The 20,223-nt window shown below is 40.4% G+C and overlaps 2 protein-coding genes across 2 annotated transcripts in view; one reads left to right on the top strand and one right to left on the bottom strand.

Moving 5' to 3' along the window:
* Nucleotides 1-7,498: 7,498 nt before the first annotated feature.
* LOC119649983 (phospholipid phosphatase 6) lies at nucleotides 7,499-8,466 on the bottom strand. Its single transcript, XM_038052425.1, has 2 exons — nucleotides 8,297-8,466; nucleotides 7,499-8,246 (listed from the first exon to the last, which is right to left on the bottom strand). The coding sequence occupies exons 1-2, from the start codon at nucleotides 8,303-8,305 to the stop codon at nucleotides 7,593-7,595; spliced, it is 663 nt and encodes a 220-aa protein (XP_037908353.1). The 5' UTR covers nucleotides 8,306-8,466; the 3' UTR covers nucleotides 7,499-7,592.
* Nucleotides 8,467-12,147: 3,681 nt separating this feature from the next.
* The window catches only part of LOC119648678 (protein daughter of sevenless), a 54,782-nt gene continuing 46,706 nt past the window's right edge, over nucleotides 12,148-20,223 (top strand). Inside the window, exon 1 of the mRNA XM_038050471.1 lies at nucleotides 12,148-12,420. Coding sequence (XP_037906399.1) covers nucleotides 12,352-12,420 — 69 coding nt within the window. The 5' untranslated portion in view covers nucleotides 12,148-12,351. The remainder of the gene's footprint in view (nucleotides 12,421-20,223) is intronic.

Here is a 20,223-nt window from a genome sequence, read left to right on the forward strand (position 1 = left end):
TCCTACTTTTTAATTGTGTCTAGGGTCACATCTGAACGTACGAAAAATGTCGTAAATTGTAAAGTTGACATTGAATGCATGCAAATATGGTTTATTGCTGGAGATGGAAACCTTCCAGGGATGGGGGTCATTGGAAGCAATGAAAGCAGCCATTGCCTGATTAAATAAAATATAGAGGCAGAACAAAGCAGTAACTACGTCATTTGCAAGTTATCTACACAAGGGTCACTAAGGCCGAAAAATGAGCAACCTGGAGTACATTTTTTGTATATATCGGTAATTAGCTAGTTTTTTGTTGTTGTTGTGAGGCCGACCGTTTTCCTTCCCCTCCGCTCTTTGCGTTGCTGATCTTTGTGACTTCTTAACTTCCGCTCAGTATTCCTACGGATAGAATACCGGCAAGTCCCTCGATAAGTGCCGAAACCGTATGAGTGCCGCTGTTTTGGCGTAAGAGCCCGGCAGCATGGTTCCTCCAGCTCGAAGCCTAACTCTGCGCTGGTCGGGCTAGACGAGAGACAATTGAGCTTGTCTCTGACGTTCTCCAGGACTGCTCTTACAAGAGACTAAAGGAATAGTTCATAAAGTGCTTGCCTGTAAGTAAGACGGCTAAACTTTGCCGCTTACTGGCAGAGCTAGCGCTAGGTGACCGTGCGTTGGGTGTGACAAAGTCGGCACCGAGCTGTTACAGTCTTTGTGGCTGCAGAGGTTCCCGAGCACGCAGGTCTTCCTGGTATATACGGTTCCGCGCCACCGCGGACAAAATTTATAAGGTCCACGTGTGACGCGTGGCTGGCAAAGTGTCTCGCGACACATCAAGCCAGATGGCTGAGCTGCAGCAGATGGTGGTAACATTAACAGCTACCGTTTCTGAGTTAACAGGGGCCGTAGATGTTTTGCATGCGGGAAGTAGGACTAAATCAAGGTCTAGATCTGCCTTCCCAAATGGGCATGCTATTAGCATCGTAGGTTCGCCGATAAGACTGCGAAATGTACCAGCTCCTGCAATTTCTCACTAAAGAAACTAGACCGGCCGGGAGCTCCAGCAACTGCTACCCGAAATGCAGTACCACGTCCCCTCACACTTTACTATCCCTTAAGGGGGTGATCCCGTGTGAACGGCGTTTTTTTCGGCTTTTTTTAGAAATTTTTTGTGCAGAACTGGATCAAGATACAAATACGAATTTTTCATTAATATCTGTCCAGCCCGATCGCTTAGTTCGTTATTGAAATACAGAGCAATTCTCCATCTCCAAAAAAGGTGTTTTTCTGCTGCCAAGCTAGAGGGCGCTGCGATCATCTTAAAGAAAAAAAATAAACGGCATTTTAATCTTCAGACTTAACTACGGTCCGCAAACCAAGATTATTAAAAAATATTAAAAGCTAAATTTTTGATGCCTTGTTAAACTTTTTTTGTGAATTTTGGTGTTTTTTTTCACGGCTTCTTCAATGAATAAAAAAAACTACTGAATGAATCGCAATTATCCTAGTTTGCGGACACTAGAAATATGTTCTGAACAAGTCGTGAAAATTTCAAAGAATTTCGTTGGATAGATTTTGGGCTATGGTGGCAGCGCCGATTTCCAACATGCGGTTTCGAGAAAAACGCATTTAACAAGTAAAGTGCGATTTTTAGCCATAAAACCTTAACTGACCATTAATCTGCTATACCTAGTCCATAAACCTTAGGTTTCTTGAAGAAACACATGTACGGCCTTGGGTTCAATTCTTGTCATTTTAGGGAAGTTATTCGAACGTCATTCGGACCGATAAATACGGGCTTTATTACGGCGATCGACTTAAATCTGGCATGTGACTTATCACGTATTTAACACTATCATTTCCGAACGACTCCGAATATCAAAAAAATCACTTTACCCATATATTCTACACTATATATAGACACAATTGATGCCAAAAAAAATTCGATTGCGCGGATCCGACACACGGGATGACCCCCTGAAGCCGGCGCAACTACCTAGTCGATGCAGGCGCTGAAGTCTTAGTCCTTCCTATCTCCAGACTCAACAAGCTTTTACCTCAGTAGCAGAACTGCACGCCCATCATACCTTCAGCTACAGGCAAGAAGATGTGATTATTAGCTTGCGTAAGACCCTTTCGTGGAGCTTCGCTTTGGGTGACATCAGGGTCTCCACATTAGGCGCAGAGTTCCTGCATCACTTTGGGCTGCTGGTAGGTATGCAGCATAGGTCCCTGATAGACCCCACAGCTTTACTTAGGTCGTCAGGGAAAATTTCAGCTTTCTCACTCAGCACTGTTTCTATCGTCTTTGCGGACGTTGGCGACCTACGTATTCGTACACCTCTTCAAAAATACCGCATCATCACTACCGAGTATAATCTCTCTGAGCCAGTTAACTAAGTGAACATCAACACTATCGGCCCCCAATCTTCTCGAAGATGTGTCCTTTACCATTTTAGAATCTTGCCATTGCGCAGAAGAAGTTTGCACAGCTACTTAGGCAGGGTATATACAGACTTTTCAACAGCATTTCTACTACATTTGATCCTAAAGCCCAACGGCGAATGGCGAACTTGTGTAGATAATACACGTTTGAATGTTGAAACGATTCCGGACCGGTATTCCAATAAACTCATCCAAGACTCTTTCCTCTGGCAATTGGTCTAATTTTAAGAAATGACCCTGCGCCATGGCTCAGGACAAAGGTGGTTATATTGCATTTTTTTGTGATAATTACCATTATCGCAAGAAAAATAAAAACTAATATTAAAATTGCTACCTTCATTTCCTGCTAGCTAAAGACATATTTGCTGCGGATGCAGCTTACGACTTTAAATTGGGTCGGAAATGGTCCAGATTTAAATCCAGTTGAGAACTGCTGTACTATTTTAAAAAACGTGAATCGTAAAAACTCCAAAACAAAATTCGACTTAAATACAGGAATAAACAAAACATTTAATAACTATATTTCACCCAATTACTCTAGAAAATTGATTGATTTAATGCCAGATAGAATCAAGGCAGTATTGGAAGCAGGGGGTGGACCCAGCAAATATTAATGTCAATATTTATATTTATAAAAAATCTGAAATATAGTTATCGTTCCGATGCTTTTAGTTCTTCTAAATAAAAATAAAACTAGGTAGCTTTCTCCTACTACAATATAAATACGTATTTCGAGAGCTACTTACTCTCTTCCTCAGTACTTAAGCTAGCTACCTAGTTTTATTTTTAATCTGAAATATGTTTCTTCTGCGTTCACTTCATATTAAATTAGTCGTTTTTAAGCTGTAATAAAATGTGCCTTACGGGGAAAATCCTTGTAAATGACGTTTTTTTTAAAAAATTTTTTCGAAAATTTGTTTTTGTTCATGAAAAGTAAAGTGTGATTTATGGTTACTTAAGCTCTCTCTACACTGTTTCGGTGAAAATAATTACCGCTTTTGGGACTATACAGGAACTTTTTAGGCCTCCTATAAGGCTCCAAATACTGAAAATACATTCTACAGATGGTAAATGAATTTTTAAAGAAAAAGACAAAAAATTAAAAAAATATGTATTTACAGGGATTCCCTTAATCCATTGATGTGTACAATATCAGGGAATATTTGAAAAAAAAAGTGCTTTAACAAAAGACTAAGGAAAAAAATCATAAATTTGACTTTTACATAAATTTAATGCAAATATATTCTTGGAAACAAATAGTTATTCAGTTAAGCTCATAGATAGTAAAAAGTACCAAAAAATGACAACTACGTAGTATAAGCTGCTCTGTAACATTTATCTGGCCAAGATCGTATATGGTTGCTGACCATCCCTTAATGGAGCCTAGCGCGACAATCACACCTAGGTGCAATCGATCACGGTTCGCTGAAATGCGCTTGCACTCCTCCTCTACTGACTAACTCGCTGGTTATCTTGCGATTGTGGACTCTAATGCACGGCGTAGCCTGCAATGGAATTGTCGCCTTCCTTAATATCTCACCTTTTCACTGCCATTTCCGTTTTTTGATCAACTCGTTCATGGGGAATTGGCCTGTGTGCCGACGAAGTTTTTCGCTCGAAATTGTGTCAGGCCAACGTTCTCCGATGATACATCACAGACAAATATTGACGAAGGTTTACAGCTTTTGAATAATAGTGGTCACTTCATGTACTACCCCCATATAGCAACAGAAAAAACATTAGCATAGAATAGTCTCAGTTTGATCTTGGTGTTGGGATTACTGCATTTCCAAATTTTAGACAAGGTAGCGAAAGTCGATCTAACGATACATATTAATGGTGTTAGATATACACTTTGATCAAAAACAGATAACAAGAGTGCGGTGACTCGTCAGACTGAGACCTTGGTTTTGTTACTGTTTATCTTCAGCCCGATTCTACTTGCCTTTATTTCCAAATCCAGAGCCATTACAAAGGTGTATGACCCGGTGAGAGGGCAAACATATATAATCGAGGTACTCTAGGTATTTTAGTTGCGATGTTATATGTGGCAAAGTTAGATAAAGGGAGATTATTGCTAACTCCAACTCACCCAGCTACAACATCGCAAAATTGGTAATTGAAGAAATCAAAAAAAGCAGGAAACTAAGTAGTCAATAAACTGCCCCAGCATCCCTATTAAAGAAGTTATTTCGAACGGAGAAGATTGGTTAGTCTCACTGAACACAAGACACGAAGGGTTAAAAAAGGCTAAATTACGGAAGAAACTGGCAGCTACATGCGTGACAGAAAACTACTTCAAAACAGACAAAGAGGAAGAAGAATCCTCCTTAGAGTCCCATCATCTATTCACTTAGATCCAAAATGATCAGCTTATATCGCTAGAATTCTCGTTGGAGTTGGAGAAAACATATATTCCGGGGACCCTCCTGTTATGTGATGGTTAAACATGGTATTGGCGACAGTAATGATAGTGGTGGGAGGTTTGTGGATTTTGCAATTGGGTTTCAACTAACCGACACCGAACGAGCAATTAGATCGACCCCTTTGCGATCAGCAATTGATTTAGGGCTGAAAGTTTTCTCAGGGCCTTTTGCCATTAGTCGAGATTTTAATTAAGCACGTCTTACTGATACTTATTAATCAAAACCGGTGGGAACGGCGGAAACATTTTCTTACATGGGTCTTTTCTTGTATTTTTTAAAAACAAATTACGATAAATTAACTTCTTTTCCTTGCATAGGTTAAGGAGTATTATGATCTTTTAGGGACTAGGTCCCTATTAGAACCTGCAAAATGCCCGGAACTCAACCTCATTGAGAAGGCTTTAGCTATTATAAAGCGAAATATGGACGGTTATAAATCCAAAAATATTCGAAAATTGAAGGAAACCACAAAATTTACTTGATCTAAAAAAATCCAAACCTGATGGTTTCGTCCAGGGCAGAGGCAACTCATCAGACGCTGACGAAAGGGGCTACAGGTGGTAACTGCACCTTTATGTATAATCGCAAACACGACATGAGTGAAGCAGCATCTGATGAGTTGCCTCTGCCCGAGACGAAACCGTCAGCTACTTTTTTTATTTAAAAAAAGAGGGGTCTATGGAGCACAATTGCAAGAAAATTTCTTCCCAATTGGCTCGTTTCGACATCAGCGGGATGCGGACTTAGAACTACATCAATCCTCAAAAAAATAATATACTACTATTAACTCTATTCGTGCAAATATGGGAACGGGATGTATTTTGGGGCCTAGATTTCATATAGGTGCATCATTGTGATTTTTTTCAGATTTTTCAGGTGGCACACATTTTGAGCTCTATCTCCCCTACGTTCCACTCTCACTTCTCAGTTTTGCGACAATATGTTCAGCCATTTTCGAGTAAATCGGGGGTGACAGACAGTGAGTGAGTCCTTGAGGGTTTTACATGAACATTTGTCATGGAGACCACGATCTTCTTAAGACTTCTTAATGAGAGCCGCGCTGTGACAAGCAACAACGGTGCCAGTCTATATCAAGTGCATGGCTTAGCATTCATTCTTTTGGATGCAAGACCTACCTAAATCTCTACCGAACTAAGGAGTACGGCACCCGTGTTCAAACGCAACACCACGACGAGGCCCAAAGTTCTCTTCATTAGGGGGGCCAACCGCAAACAATCGAACTGTACTCATATACACCAGGAATTCTCCCAAAGTATGTGAGTCCAGGGGCTATCCCGGTTCCCATGGTACCAGTATACCCCTGGCAAGGTTTCGTGACCAATTGCCACTTCAGATGAGTCCCCGTGCAAACTCGGGTCTGATCGCCCTGATTGGGCGTGAAGCATTCGCCTACTGCATCACGGCCGGCAAGCCAAAGTGATACAGCGTCTCCCGGTGGCACCGCTATGGAGGTTCTTCTCGGCCACTTGGTTTTGGTTCAGCCGACAGAGTTGCCGCTCCGTCTTCCTCATCGCCACCTCGGAGCACTGGGTGTGACAGACACGGAATCGATTTTAATAAGGTTTTATTTTACACAAAACCTTAACAACGTCCATTAAATAATGCTTCTTATCGAAAAATGCTTCACCTATTGGGGGAAAAAAATTTTCTCGGCTTTTTGTACCGTTACTGTATAACGATAAAATCTGGCTGAATAGGCTGCGGTCACGGCTTACCTAATCGGTATGGGTGATGATGTCTAAAGGGGCAACATCTTTAAAATTTATTTCTCTCATGGCTTTTGAAACACCTAGATGTTTTTTGGTTTCTTAGATTATAACGACTTTCCCCTATTTTTCAGCCATACTTCAGAACCCGTTGTCCGTTATTTGTACAGACTATAGTTTATATTTGCAAGTGAGGAACCTTAATAAGTAATCAAATCAAAGGAGTGTATCATGTTTGACTCTGAAGGAACTCGAACTGCATGGCATGTAAGCTACTATGACGACAAAAGCTACTGGGCTGCCCGCAAAATTGCTAACGTTCGATTAATATTTTTTTCAAAAGAGTCGCGGGAGTAAAAACCGCGAGAAATTTGCGGTCGAAAACAGCGTGAAATCAAATTAATTCGAAGTCATTTACACAATGAGTTGATTGCACAGTAATGAGCTATAAATGCAGAAGTTACGAAGCTTGGCTCATTACATAAATCCCAGCAGATTACGAGTTTAAGATTATTCCAGATTTCCAAGTCGATTCGATAAAAAATTCGTAACAAAACAAAACAATGAGAAATAATCGATCCAAGCTGAGCTAAGTTTATTTGATTAAGATTAGAATTGATGCCGTCAACACCACAATTGGAAAATGTAATATGCTCCCCTCGATCAATTCCTAGATAGTAGTTCTAGCGAAGGTTCTTTCTCCCGCCATATAATCGCTTCCGATTCCTCCTTAGCCAATAAATGTGTAATTTCGTACCTTATCGGAATCTTCAATGATTTTATATAAGATTTCCCAGAGGCAGCTGTCGTCATGTGAAGTATTACCGGATTACTCGAAGAATTAATAACCACTTAAAGTGTTTCCAATACGGAGCTTCGTTTAGGACGGTGCTCGCCACGGCCAAAATTCAAACTCACTCCTTAACTCCTACATCACAAATTTATATTTGGTAAAAACAACTTTTAACAATATTCAAAAGGACACGAAATATAACTCAAATAATTTTACATCACTCTAAGCGCTCTCGGGGCCGCCTGGAACGTTATCTTCCGAGATAGAGCGCATTATCCAAGCGGAGAACTCCGGACCAAACCAGACCACTGACAACACCAGCACATCGAACAATCCCAGAAGAACTCCTGCCAGAACGTCGAGGATATGGTGTCGAATCAATATCAAACGCGAAAGAGCCACACTGAACGCCCAGGCGAACATAGGTGGCCACAAGAACCATGGCAGCGGCGAGAGGATCGTGAAGAATCCCAAAACAAAGAACGCTCGCGAAGCATGACCTGACGGGAAACTGAACTTATCCGGCCCAATCCCAAATATGTCGGTGTTCACGGCCGGGCGTCTTCTCCTTGTGGCGGCCTTAATGATAGCGACAAAAATGATATCGATGATTAGCCCGACTATCATATTCACTTGCATTTGGTACAAATCTTTGTTGTCGGCGATCCAACAGAATGCCAGCCATCCCGCTAGCCAGACCACCCCGTGGCACGAGTACTCCAGGAAGATGCAGTGCGTGCGGAATGACCTCATTGGCGTTAAATTCAACAGGAACGCAACAAAGCTCTTCGTGAGTTTTACATCATACTCCAGCAGCTTCCGTATAGCTGGCGGAACGTTCCGTTTCTCATCGTCGAGGCGAGTTTTCGGATTCATCTGAAAGCGATGTTCGTAGTTATTCGGACAATGAGGATATTAACACTTACCGAAGCCATTCTGAGATATGGTCGCGGAGGGCAAAGTTGAATTGCCGGGCAAAATGAAAAGAAACTCGGACGAGATTAGCCAGACAGGGGTGACGAATTATTAACCCACGACCAGTACTTATGCACGCACTCAGCTGGAGTTGACGGATCTTAGCAGGGCGAATTGTTGACATTACACGCTGACGATGTCAAATGACAATCGACAAATGGATTCGTTCGTTATTCGCTATTTAGTATCGAATGTGGAATGTACTTTTAGATATGTGGGTGCTTCCCCGAATGGGGTTGACTTTATGCGGAATGTTACAACACGAATAAGGCGTTTCCCTTGTTTTTGCGAATGTGAATATGGATAAATTGATTAAGCATGAAAAATTCATATGCAGCTCCTCAAGTTGAAGGAAATCGGTAGGAAAATTAAGAAATATTACGGATTCTCTAAAAATAAGTTGGGACCTCAAGCTAGACGCAACTAATGGGCGAGCACCAATTATGCCACTGAATTATAACTTACAGTTGAACAGTTGGAAAAATGGTTTTCTTTTCACAATAGATTGAATATTGCTGGTAAAAATGGGAGAAGAATAAAAAAATCATACATGATACTATGTAGGTAACAAATAGTTCTGAATATCTAATATTGCTTTATTACTTTAAATAGATTTCGGAATTCCTTCCCCCTTAAATTCTTACGGTTCCGAAGAGGTGGCGATATTTTTGGATGTAAATGAGGAGGGAATATGAGGATCACCCGTATCCCTCACGTAACATTACACCGGGGAGTGACCTAGATTAAAGGGTAGCACAAATGCCACGCCGTAGAGCAGGAGGGAGGTTTTTATGAGAAACCAAACTAACTATACGAGGTAAAAAGGAACAATGTTTAGGAATTAGAACTATCTTATTGGTATGCACTTCAAAATTGGCTTCAAAATGCGATGCAAAAGTAGTTAAACTTCGCGATCCCACTCCCGATTTCAAATCTCACGCTTCCAAGTATGAATCTTATGATTACGGATGCTTGTGATTGTCCAAAGTGTGTAGGATAGCACAATGAGCTTCTTGAAGGTTTGTGTTTTAAAACTTGGTGTTAGTCTTAGTTTTGACATTTGCTGGAAAGGTGAGGAGTGCGGGGGGTCGAAAGTGATCATTTCTTTAACGGGCCCATTCTCAGAAACTACTCAACCGAAAAATCTGAAAAAACTAGGAAGCTACCACTATATGGTGCCTAGGCTCCCAAATATCGTCCATGCCCATATCTGTTCAAATAAAGTTAATAGTGTATTACTATAATTTTTGGTAACTGACTGCGAAACGCCCTTTAAGTTCATCCTAGAACCACAAAATTTTGCAGCAATATAGGCTATAATATACAGCATGATTCTGCTCCACTATTATTAACGAAATTATAATAGGTCAAAGTTGTCACTTCTGTACAAATTCAAGAATTTCAATGTCAATATCACCTGAATGTGGATATTTTCACATAATATGTGCATATACTATGTTATGTGCTACGTACTAATGGGACAAATGCAAACTCAAATGTCTTTATAAAAGAAATACACAAAGCTTTTCATACTTGAAGCATCCAGCTTGCGGTTTCCCCGCTTGTTTGATATTTTGATTTGCATGAGAGAAATCTAATGAGTTATTCTTTTACGACATTTTTATTTTTTCATTTAATGAAATGGCGATTAGGAAAATAACCCACACGAAAGGATGTCTTTGAAAACGAAACAAACCCAATTAAGTAATATTGCGGCAAAGCACACCTTCAGATATGAAAAACATTTTTGGAAGGAAATGTGTGTTGAGTCTACCTTTAATCAAATACAAAATATAAACCTTGAAAGGTTAACAATCAAAGTGATATACAACAATACAATTAAAATTAAATTCGAAAAAAATGAAAAGATATAATTTTGATTGGAGGTAATTACTTGAAAAAATATAATCTTGGCATCTTATTTGCTATGTAAAAACTAACATAAAATTGGAATTGGAAACCTTACCAACTTTAAACACACATACTTAGTTCTAAGTAGTTTTATATGCATTACATATAAATGATAACCATGAATAGAATTTAGATTGTTTTGCTCTAGCCCTCCCCAGGAAAGCGTCAGCACTCCCGTCAATCCAGCGTGTGTTAGGTTTTTTTGCGATTTTTGTCCCTTAACAGACCTTTTGGAAGTTTAGCTCCTTTCGGTGGTATCAACACGCCTCAAGACTTCCCGTCTCTATTTAGTTTTCACTACTATTGAGTCTAGGCACGTGAGTAAAGTCTCTGTGTCCTGACAGCGAGATAATATTTGAGAACCCCCAGCTTCTTATGAATGTCAGTGATGAACCAGGAGTAGTGAAAGCGCAGGAACCTGGGAGGGGATGGAACGCAACAAGAAAACAGAAATAAGCCTAAGGATGAAATTCCAGTTGATGATGGTCGTCAATAAATTCAAAAATTAAAAATCCCCTTTCGAAAGTTGAACTTAGCAGGTTTGCGTGCAAGATAGGAATCGATACGAGTGCTTTGCGTATCGAGCGAAGTAAGGAGGAGCATATAAAAATTTGGAAAACAACGGACAGGCATGTTGACCAAATGAAGAGTGCGATGACGAGCACATGTGTTTATAAAGTTAAAGTTTCCATAAAGGTGTTCATAAAAGTACACAAGGAAAGAGAACAGTGGAAGGAGTTACTGCGAAGTTGGGAAGGGTCGAGAGTGTTAGACCAAGTGAGTTTAGGAAGAAAGTCGCTACAAAAAATTAAGGGGAGAGCGGGGAAGACTACGGTTAAGAGATCCGATAATTTATTGAAGAATTTCCCGTACAACTGAGATCGACTAAAACACGGAAAATATACCCATGAAAAGGCAAATGGGCATTGGCATTGGGCAGAGGAATGCACTATAATACAGTCGTAATGAGAAGAGTATGAGGAAAACATTGGTTTGGTGCGAAAAGTAGATTGCATCGATTAGGATGCCCTCATCTGTGGCCTTACTTAAAGCTACTTGGTCTCTGCCATAGCGAAAGACCGAACAGCATTGGAAAAGCCTTCAGAATCCAAAATCGTATAATCTTATCATCTAGCTATTTAGGATATCGAATTGGTTGGACCTGGAAGCAAGACCGGAATTTTCGACTTCTTGCGTATGCAAGTGCAGTTCTGCAAAGGTGTTCATGGAAACTTGCTTGCATGCTACTGGGATAGCTAGTTCGATGTGAGTGAAAGCCGTTGATAGTCAGTCTATAACATTGGTAATCTTTTATAGTAGTGTGACATTTGACGGTGAGCATCACTTTAACCATCATTTTGTAGATGTCCCCAGCCGAGCTTCGCGCTCCGTTTCTCCTACTAGTTCATGGACATCCACTTCCCTGTCATCCTTTATAACTGCTTCGTCCAAATATGCGTTCGTAATATTCCTCCACTCACCATATTTGCGATTGTGATTGCTTGTCCTTGGAAATAATCTTCTCTGCTTTGGTTATCCTGATGATCAACTTTCTCGAAATTTCACCTCTCTATGTGGTATGTGGTAATTACTAAACATTAGAATGGCGAAATGAAAGCTGAACTAAATGTTTCGTAATAACTTTGTCCAACGATATGATCCAACGGAATTTTTAAATTTACAATTGTATATTTGAATGGAAAAGGATCCGATACTTTGTCCAAACGTTTCCCAGTTATAAATAGCTTGACTTTCTGGGGTCGCCTTCACAATTTTAATTTCAATTGGGCATTACCATCGTAGAATCCAAAGCAAGACCCCACCCATAATCCACACTTGACAGCGAACCATAATCGCGAGACTCGAGTCTCGCACCGAGGCGCAGTTGCAGTCTCTTCGTGTCAATGGTACTTGTTGGGTTTGTGTCTTCTCGTCTTGTGTTGTGTGTTTTGTTGTGACTGTTCCCGAGAGTTGAAGCTCCTTTCGAGAATTCCCTAACATAAAAGTGAAAATTTCACGAGAAGTGCTCCGAGTGATCGCCTTAAATGTTAACAAGTGTCTTGTGAAAGTGTGGTGGAAGACGTGCAACCGTGCCATGAACAAGGAAATCCATCATGAAGGATGGCTTATCAAGTCGCCGCCGACTAAGAGAATTTTACGAGCCGTGAGTCATTTTCACTTCCCATTAGTAGGCCAGGCCTAGGTTTCATGTTTTCTGCACATATTTCACTGCCATAAATTTGTCTGACGTTTGGTTATCTCTTCGAAACGCCCAACTTCCGGGGGAGACGGGAAATCTATTGATAATATCCAGAACAGAAAGCGGCCACACGAAAAATACCAGCGAGCGGAACACCCACTCGCCGAGAAAGTAGTTGAAATAAACATTTTGGTGCGTTTCTCTGCCCCGGCGGCGTACACCTCGCGAGCCCGGAGTGCGGGTCTCGTATTGGTTTGGTTGCGAACGGGCTGCATTGCTTCCATGGCTATTGGCCTTTCATCGGCTTTCTAATCTGCGTTTAAGAATGTTTACAAATGTTTTTTGCTCTCAGCGGAAGGCTGGGTAGTTGGTCATCTGGTTTTCGGCTGTTTTCAAGGACTTGTTGGTGATTTATGGATGACTAGGTCGAGAATGTTTTTCGAACTGGCGCCGCAACTTCATGGAATGGGAGCAAAGAACGGCAAAACGCTGAAAGTATATCTCTGGAGATTGATACTCTTGTTAGCTGCCAGTCTGACTGTTTGTTTGGTGATAACAAACCAACTTGGGGAAAATTACTTCGACATACAATGACTGACTGGAATTGGTAAAATATAGTTCGTCCAGTTTGTTTCCGTTGAGGGGGGAAAATTTAATGTTATCTGGAAAATGCTGTGTCTTTTTGATGATATAGAAGCCTAAAGTATGCGAGAAAGCCAGCTATTCATTGGTTTTAACTTGGCAATCACATTGCTTCCGGCAAAGTTAACTTAGGCGTTAGAGTAAGGTGATTATGTTGTTTGTTCTTTATTAGAAGGAGGCTAACCGATGGAGAAACTATTTGTCTTGAGAAGTTAGTTTATGCCACTAATCTAGGATTATATGCCCAAGGATAACATCGTGAACTATGCTGAATGAAAATTTTGGCATATCTCGTTATATTTCTATCATTTAATCGTAGATGAATAACTAAATCAAGCTTTGGGATAGCAACATTTACATCAAATGAAATACCTAGAGTTGAAAGAGATACTCGCTCGCGGTGTCATCGGAAAACGTTCATTGATACGTAGACTCGCGGGAGGAGAAGGACGATTCCCCCGGAGCCCGGGGTTTCCTAGAGATGCCCGTAACTTGTTCACACGGCTTGATGGCTAAGATGAGTAGCTGAAGTACATAGTGACATGCTACAATACGACAATTTTGGCATTTTTGAGGTGCTGACATTTCTGAAGGTGCTGCTCCAAGTTGCAGCAATGTACGGAATCCTTACTAATTTGCTCCCACTTTTATAGTCATATCCTAACAGGAGAGAAGTGATCAGGAGTCCCAATACTATTGTGGTGTTTAGGGCATCCCAATTAGCTTTTGACCCCAGAATTTTCTTTACGAGTTTGTGGGGTCCCTTGTGTACGTTCAAGGCGTCGCTCAATCTTCCTTTCTTCTCCATGAACCTTGTCCAGTGAAACATAATGTTTTTGGTGTCCTCTGTCCCACAAGGAATTCTGTCAGACAGTAATAAGGATAATACTGGCAAGGGACGCGCTGCGTACTAGAGGAATCATAGTGCATCTTCACTGGCTATAGTGTAACTTTGGTAAGCTGTTCAAGCCTAAAACCGACAGAAAATTTTATGTTCCCAACTTCCAAGTGTTTCAACCTTTTTATAAGAGCCTAGCAACAGGGTTCACGATCCCTGAGAGTGGAATTTCTACCCACTAAAACCACCTCTCGCCAAGCGACGATTGAGTTTTCCCCATCCAGCGGCTTTTTTTGCATATTTAAGTTTCGTTTTTATTGGGAGAAGACCCCTGTTAACCACTTTGGCTTCGCTGAGGAACTAGCTGTTTCTCAGTAGCTTATATCATTAGGCGTTCTTTATGTTAGCAATTCATTTAGCTTTACTATTTTCAGTCCTCCCATTATATTAGAGATATCAGTCAATTTTCGGACTTCGTTATTTCCGTGTGATCGCAGCTGGTGGCTATGCTTAATTGTTTAGTCTTTGATGGCTTCACTAACCAACTGTACTTTCAGGTCCTTATGCATTACTAATGAACCAGGGAGCGTCTACTATGCTTCTAGGCACTTTATTTTGGGACGTTTGCATGACCTTCAGGTTTGAGTCCTTGGCATAGCCCCATAGCTGGATGCCGTAGGTCCCCATTTGCCTTAGGATTTGCTTAAACATTAACAGCTTGTTATCGACGGCCGGCTCGGAATTCCTCCCCATAACCAGTACATCTCCCTGTATCTGGCATTTAGCTCGTCTTTCTTTCTTAGGATGTGTCTTTTCCAGCATGCAGTGTCATACCTAAGTATTTGACTTGTATCTGACTTTGCCCGTTTATGATGACTTTAGTTGGATCCCTTTTTAAGGTTTTGTATGAAACATTCAATGTCTGTCTGTCTGTTACATTCGATTTACTCAGAAACGACTGAACCAATTGTCACGAAATTTGGAGAGAATATGTGGTCTATGAATCCATTCCCATATAGCAAGTAGCGCCCTTTGGTGTTGAGCTTGAGAGGTGGGGCGTGGTTCTCCATGCAGGCGAATATAGTCGTGTGGGATATCAAATGAAAGGGCTCGATTAGTCTGAAACTGATATTATTTCTGATATTAGTTGAAATATAGGGGAGTGAGGGTTCAAAATTTGTGCCCCAACTCCAACCTAGCGAACCGAAAAATCTGGACAAAAAAACAAATAAAGTTAATAATAGCATATTACTATATTTTTTTAGAAATTTACCCGAACACATCCCTTAAATTCATCCTACAAACACAAAACTATTATTAACAAAGTTATAGAGGGTCAAAGTTTCGCATTTCTCGTGATTTATTACACTCTAAGACACTAATGACGTCATCATAATATAAATGCGTCTTATATGAGCGGGGGGGAGGGTCCATGGGGATATTTTAGTTTTCCGTTTTTACCTTTTTTATTAGGGGTTTGAGTAAAACAAAACCTTATTAAAATCGATTCACTGCATGCAAACCCCACACATTTTCTCCAAAACGGCTAAATTGATCCGGGCAAAATTTGGTGGACATATAGGAGCTATGAAATTTCACGCATACAGTGACTTAAAGTGAAACATGACTCATTTTCGGAAACTACCCAAACCAAAAATGAGAAAAAAAGTCAGAAAGGTGCGCTTATATGAAATCTATATCTCGAAATATGTTCCATTCCGATGTTTGCTTAAATAAACTTATTAATAGCATATTGCCAACGTTTAGAAATGGACTGAAAACCCCTTTTAAATTCATTCTAGGAGTGTCAGCATAGAGAATAATGTTTCGCATATGCATGCCAAGTTTCATGGAAATTCGGCATTAGTGCCAAAGTTTTAGCAGTTCAAACTTTCAATTTTGCACGAATTTACTGCATCTGAATCCATGCAAATGAGATGCTGACGTCATAATTTACGAAAATAATTGAGACTTGAGTGAATTATTAAAGTCCCATTTATGAAGAAGTTCCTTCTCTCCAACCTTTTTACTCTCTGCTGCTATTAGGGAAACCCTTTTTATTAAATCAAAATCGGTTTACTGTCTGTGGGGAGGGCGGGGGTTAGAAAGTGGTAATTTGTTTAACGAACCCATTTTCAGCACCTACCGAAAAATGTGAAAAAATTACGAAGCTGCTAGTATAAGGTGCGTAGGTTCCAAAATACCCTCCATGTCGATATCTGTACAAATAAAGTCAGAAATTGTATATTACTATAATTTTTAGTAATTAACTGGAAGACCCCCTTTAAGTTCATCCTAGAATTATCAAATAGTATATAGACTGAAGTATAAAGTATGGCCCTACCAAGTTTGGTGGGAATCGCATTGTTATTAACAAAGCTTTGGTTGTCGCTTTAGTGCAAATAATAAGACTTTGAATGTCAGTGTCAGGTCAAAGTGAATATTCTGACATACTATGCGCATATACATTGCGTGAAAGATACGAATGGAACAAATGCCCACTGATATATTTTCATAAAAGCAATACACAAAACCTTTCATACCTGGAGCATCCAGCTTCCGGCTTTTCAACTTGTCTTATCTATGAGAATAATGTACGTTGACTTGCTTTCGTTTAATTTATTTTTTGTTTCTTGGTCCATTCTACAATTTTGTCAATAGATGTTTGTGGCTTTATTTTTGCTTCTGCCGTACTTTTACCCGTGGCAAGGATAGCAGTGATGTCCGCAAAGGTTGCTATTTTGGCTTCTTCACAGCAAGGTAGATTATTGGTATATAAAAGAAACAGTGTTGAGCCAAAGACACTGTCCTGCGGGACACCAGCTGCAATTTTTTTCAGTTCAGAGTAGGTTCCTTGGTATTTCACCCTGTATAGGCGCTCTGATACATATGATTTCAGTGCCATCCATTATCAAACGTCTGGGCGACATTGAGAAAAATGGCTGAGCACAGCTGCTTTTTTATATTGCATTTTCTATCGGATTCGTGATCCTGTGCACCTATTGAGTGAACTGGTTAATATTGAGTCATTTAAGGAGAAGCCTTTCAAATAGCTTGGCTGCAGTAGGGAGTAGCAATATTGATCCATACGATTCGACTCTACTTGGCCCCTACCCTGGTTGGGGAACATTATAACTTCGGCACTTTCTATTGTCGAGGGGCGTATTATATTTTAATCTGAAAGCTTGCATTAAGTATTTGTAATAATTTGGTTAGAACCTTTTCTGGCAATTCTTTCAGTATTCTCTCTGTAATAAGTTCATAGCCAAGAGCTTTATTAAGAGGCATATTTGTTTGAATTTCTATCCTCAGCTTATAAAGTTTAACACGGCGTATTGGGTCATTTTCCACTTTTCTAACTGGGGTAAAGTATGTATAGCTTGGATATCTAGAGGCTGGAATGTATTTTATAGATGCTTCGCGAAGAGATATGCCTTCCCCTGTGCAGAGTGAACACATTGCCCGTTCCCCTGCTTAATAGATGGGATTTGTTGTCTGGGCCTGTTTAGATGTTTTGCAGCGTCCCAGGATGAGCAGCTTGTGTCTTTTTGTGCTATCAGATTTGAGATATATCTGCTGAAGGACACGTTTTTATATTTGCCGACTGAGCTGTCTTGCATGATATGAGGAAAAGCCAGGAATTTTAGCGTTCGTGGGCCCGTGAGGTGGCTTTCTAAGATGGCATATGTCCATCTTCTCAGTATTAAGAAAGACTTAAAACTCTTGTAGGTGCTATCGCAGTGCATTTGCATTCCACGTTATGATTATCATGGCATTTGTCATTTGGTTTTCTTGTTATATTGTTGTTCCCTTACGTTATACTGCTTAAGTTTGTCAAAAATCAAAAATCTAAAATAGTTTTCAGTATTTATTACCATCGTCATTTTGTTTTTGGTTAGTGCACCTTGTCTCACTACATGTGAGTATTCTATTTTTTCGGATCTAACAACTGGCGTTGGGTGGTTTTGCGTGGCTCAGTTCATCGTTTTTGGTGAGCAGCCAACTTTAGTAGCAGCGGTCCTTTACGTCTTAGCTTCTGTAATACTTTCGCTATTCACAACCTCTGTAATTGGATGTTGGTCCTCACAATTCACACATTTTGTCGGAGAAGTTCTGATGTTTGGACATTTGCATGATTCATGGTCACCAGCACATTTAATACAGCTCGGATTTCGATTACAATACCATTGTGTGTAATTGCAACGGTCGCTGACTTTTTTCAATGCTTCTATTTTGACTTTCATATTGTCGAAAGTCTTCAACATGAACAGTGGGAGTCCTCGCTTACTGATTATTGTTTCTCCCCTTTCATTGATTTTTTTCTTTTTTCAATATCATCATCATCATCAACGGCGCAACAACCGGTATCCGGTCTAAGCCTGCCTTAATAAGGAACTCTAGACATCCCGGTTTTGCGCCGAGGTCCACCAATTCGATATCCCTAAAAGAGAGACATTGCAGAGAAACTGGGCGTACACTATTCGATAGTTTCCCGGCACTTACAAAAACTTGGAAAGGTGAAAAAGCTCGACAAATGGGTTCCGCATGCCCTTACGGAGCAAAACATGGCGCTTCGAATGGAAATTTGCAGTTCTTTAATCTCCCGCAACAGAAGCGATCCCTTTTTGCACAGAATAGTGATATGTGATGAAAAGTGGATATTATACGACAATCGTCGCCGATCAGCACAATGGCTAGACGCTGATGAGTCACCGAAGCATATGCCGAAATCGAGCCTCCGTCCGAAGAAGGTGATGGTGACTGTTTGGTGGTCTACAGCTGGAGTTATCCACTATTCTTTTTTTGGTACCTGGAGAAACGATAAATGCACAGAAATACTGTGCCCAACTCGAGGAAATAAACCAAAAATTGAGTATTCAACGGCCGAGATTAGTCAACAGAGGTAGTGTGATACTCCTTCACGACAATGCACGTCCTCATGTATCCAGAACAACGGTTCAAAAGTTGAACGAATTGCAGTATGAGACTCTGTCTCATCCATCATATTCACCGGACCTTTCGCCAACCGACTACCACTTTTTTAAGCATTTGGATCATTTTTTGGGGGGAAAACAATTTAGGAACGAAGAGACTGTCAAAATTACCTTTAACGAATTTGTCAACACCCGACAGTTGGACTTCTACGAGACTGGCATATATGCTCTTGAATCTCGCTGGGAGAAGTATTTTCAATCGACTGGCACATATTTTGATTAAATAAATAACTTTTTGTAAGCTTAACAGTCGTTTCAAATTTTAGTACCAAAACAGCTATTTCATTTGCAACAACCTAATACGATAAGAGCTTTAACTCTATGGTGAGACGTTTCGAACGGAACAATTTTTGTAAGCTGAAATAGGCTCTGTTGGCTGACAACAACCGTGCGCGGATTTCATCGTCGTAGCTGTTATCGGTTGTGATTTTCGACCCTAAATAGGAGAAGTTGTATTCTCCTATCCTTATTCTTCCTGTTTGACCAGTGCGGTTTGATGTTGTTGGTTTTTCAATATATTCACACAATATATTCTTCATACGTATGTCTTTGGTTTTTTCCATGTTCAGCTTTCTTGAGAGGGCTCTGTAGTCATCTGCGTTTACAGTATGTACTTTTCAAACATTGTTTAGAGCAATTATTGAGTACTCCTTTATCATGGCTACCGATAGTAGGCCTTTAACTTTCGGGTGCTTATGGATTCCGCTAATATTAATCGGCGGAGAAAGTTTCTTTCCTTACATTTTTCGCTTCATCGCTTTTCGGGGGCCTTTGTCTAATGAGTTCCAGTCGCAAGTCTGCCTTTCGTTTCTTAGACGCTCTCCTTGTTTGCAAGATGCAGCCAGTTTTTCTGGTCAATTTTTCTTCATCTGTGTGGTTTTACACTATGGTTTCGTCACTTCACTGGGAGTGAACTAGCCTGAGTGGTTTTCCTGACCGTTTCGTTTTCCTGTTGTAGTTCTTTAATTTGCAAACTAAGCTATAATGTAAGTTTCTCTAGCTTGTGCAGCTTTTCACGAAGTTCCTCATCTTCGATTTCCTGCGGTGAGTTGGCTTTATAGTTTTTGGTTTTCCTTCCATTCGTGTTAGTGGTATTTTTTTGTTATTTGGGTTACGTTTTTGATCAATGGTGGTGGTCTTGTAACCTTAGAACTCGTACTAAAAGGGTCCATCAAATGCAATAAAAGGTCCCGCCCAGAATCCGTAGGACCGACCTTCTGAGAGGGTGGATTTTCCAGTACAACTGGTCTGTCACCTGGGGTATATATACCATTGTTTTGTTCCATTGCATAT

Source organism: Hermetia illucens, chromosome 2 (genome assembly GCF_905115235.1).
Source record: "Hermetia illucens chromosome 2, iHerIll2.2.curated.20191125, whole genome shotgun sequence".
In the NCBI taxonomy this organism is placed as follows: domain Eukaryota; kingdom Metazoa; phylum Arthropoda; class Insecta; order Diptera; family Stratiomyidae; genus Hermetia; species Hermetia illucens.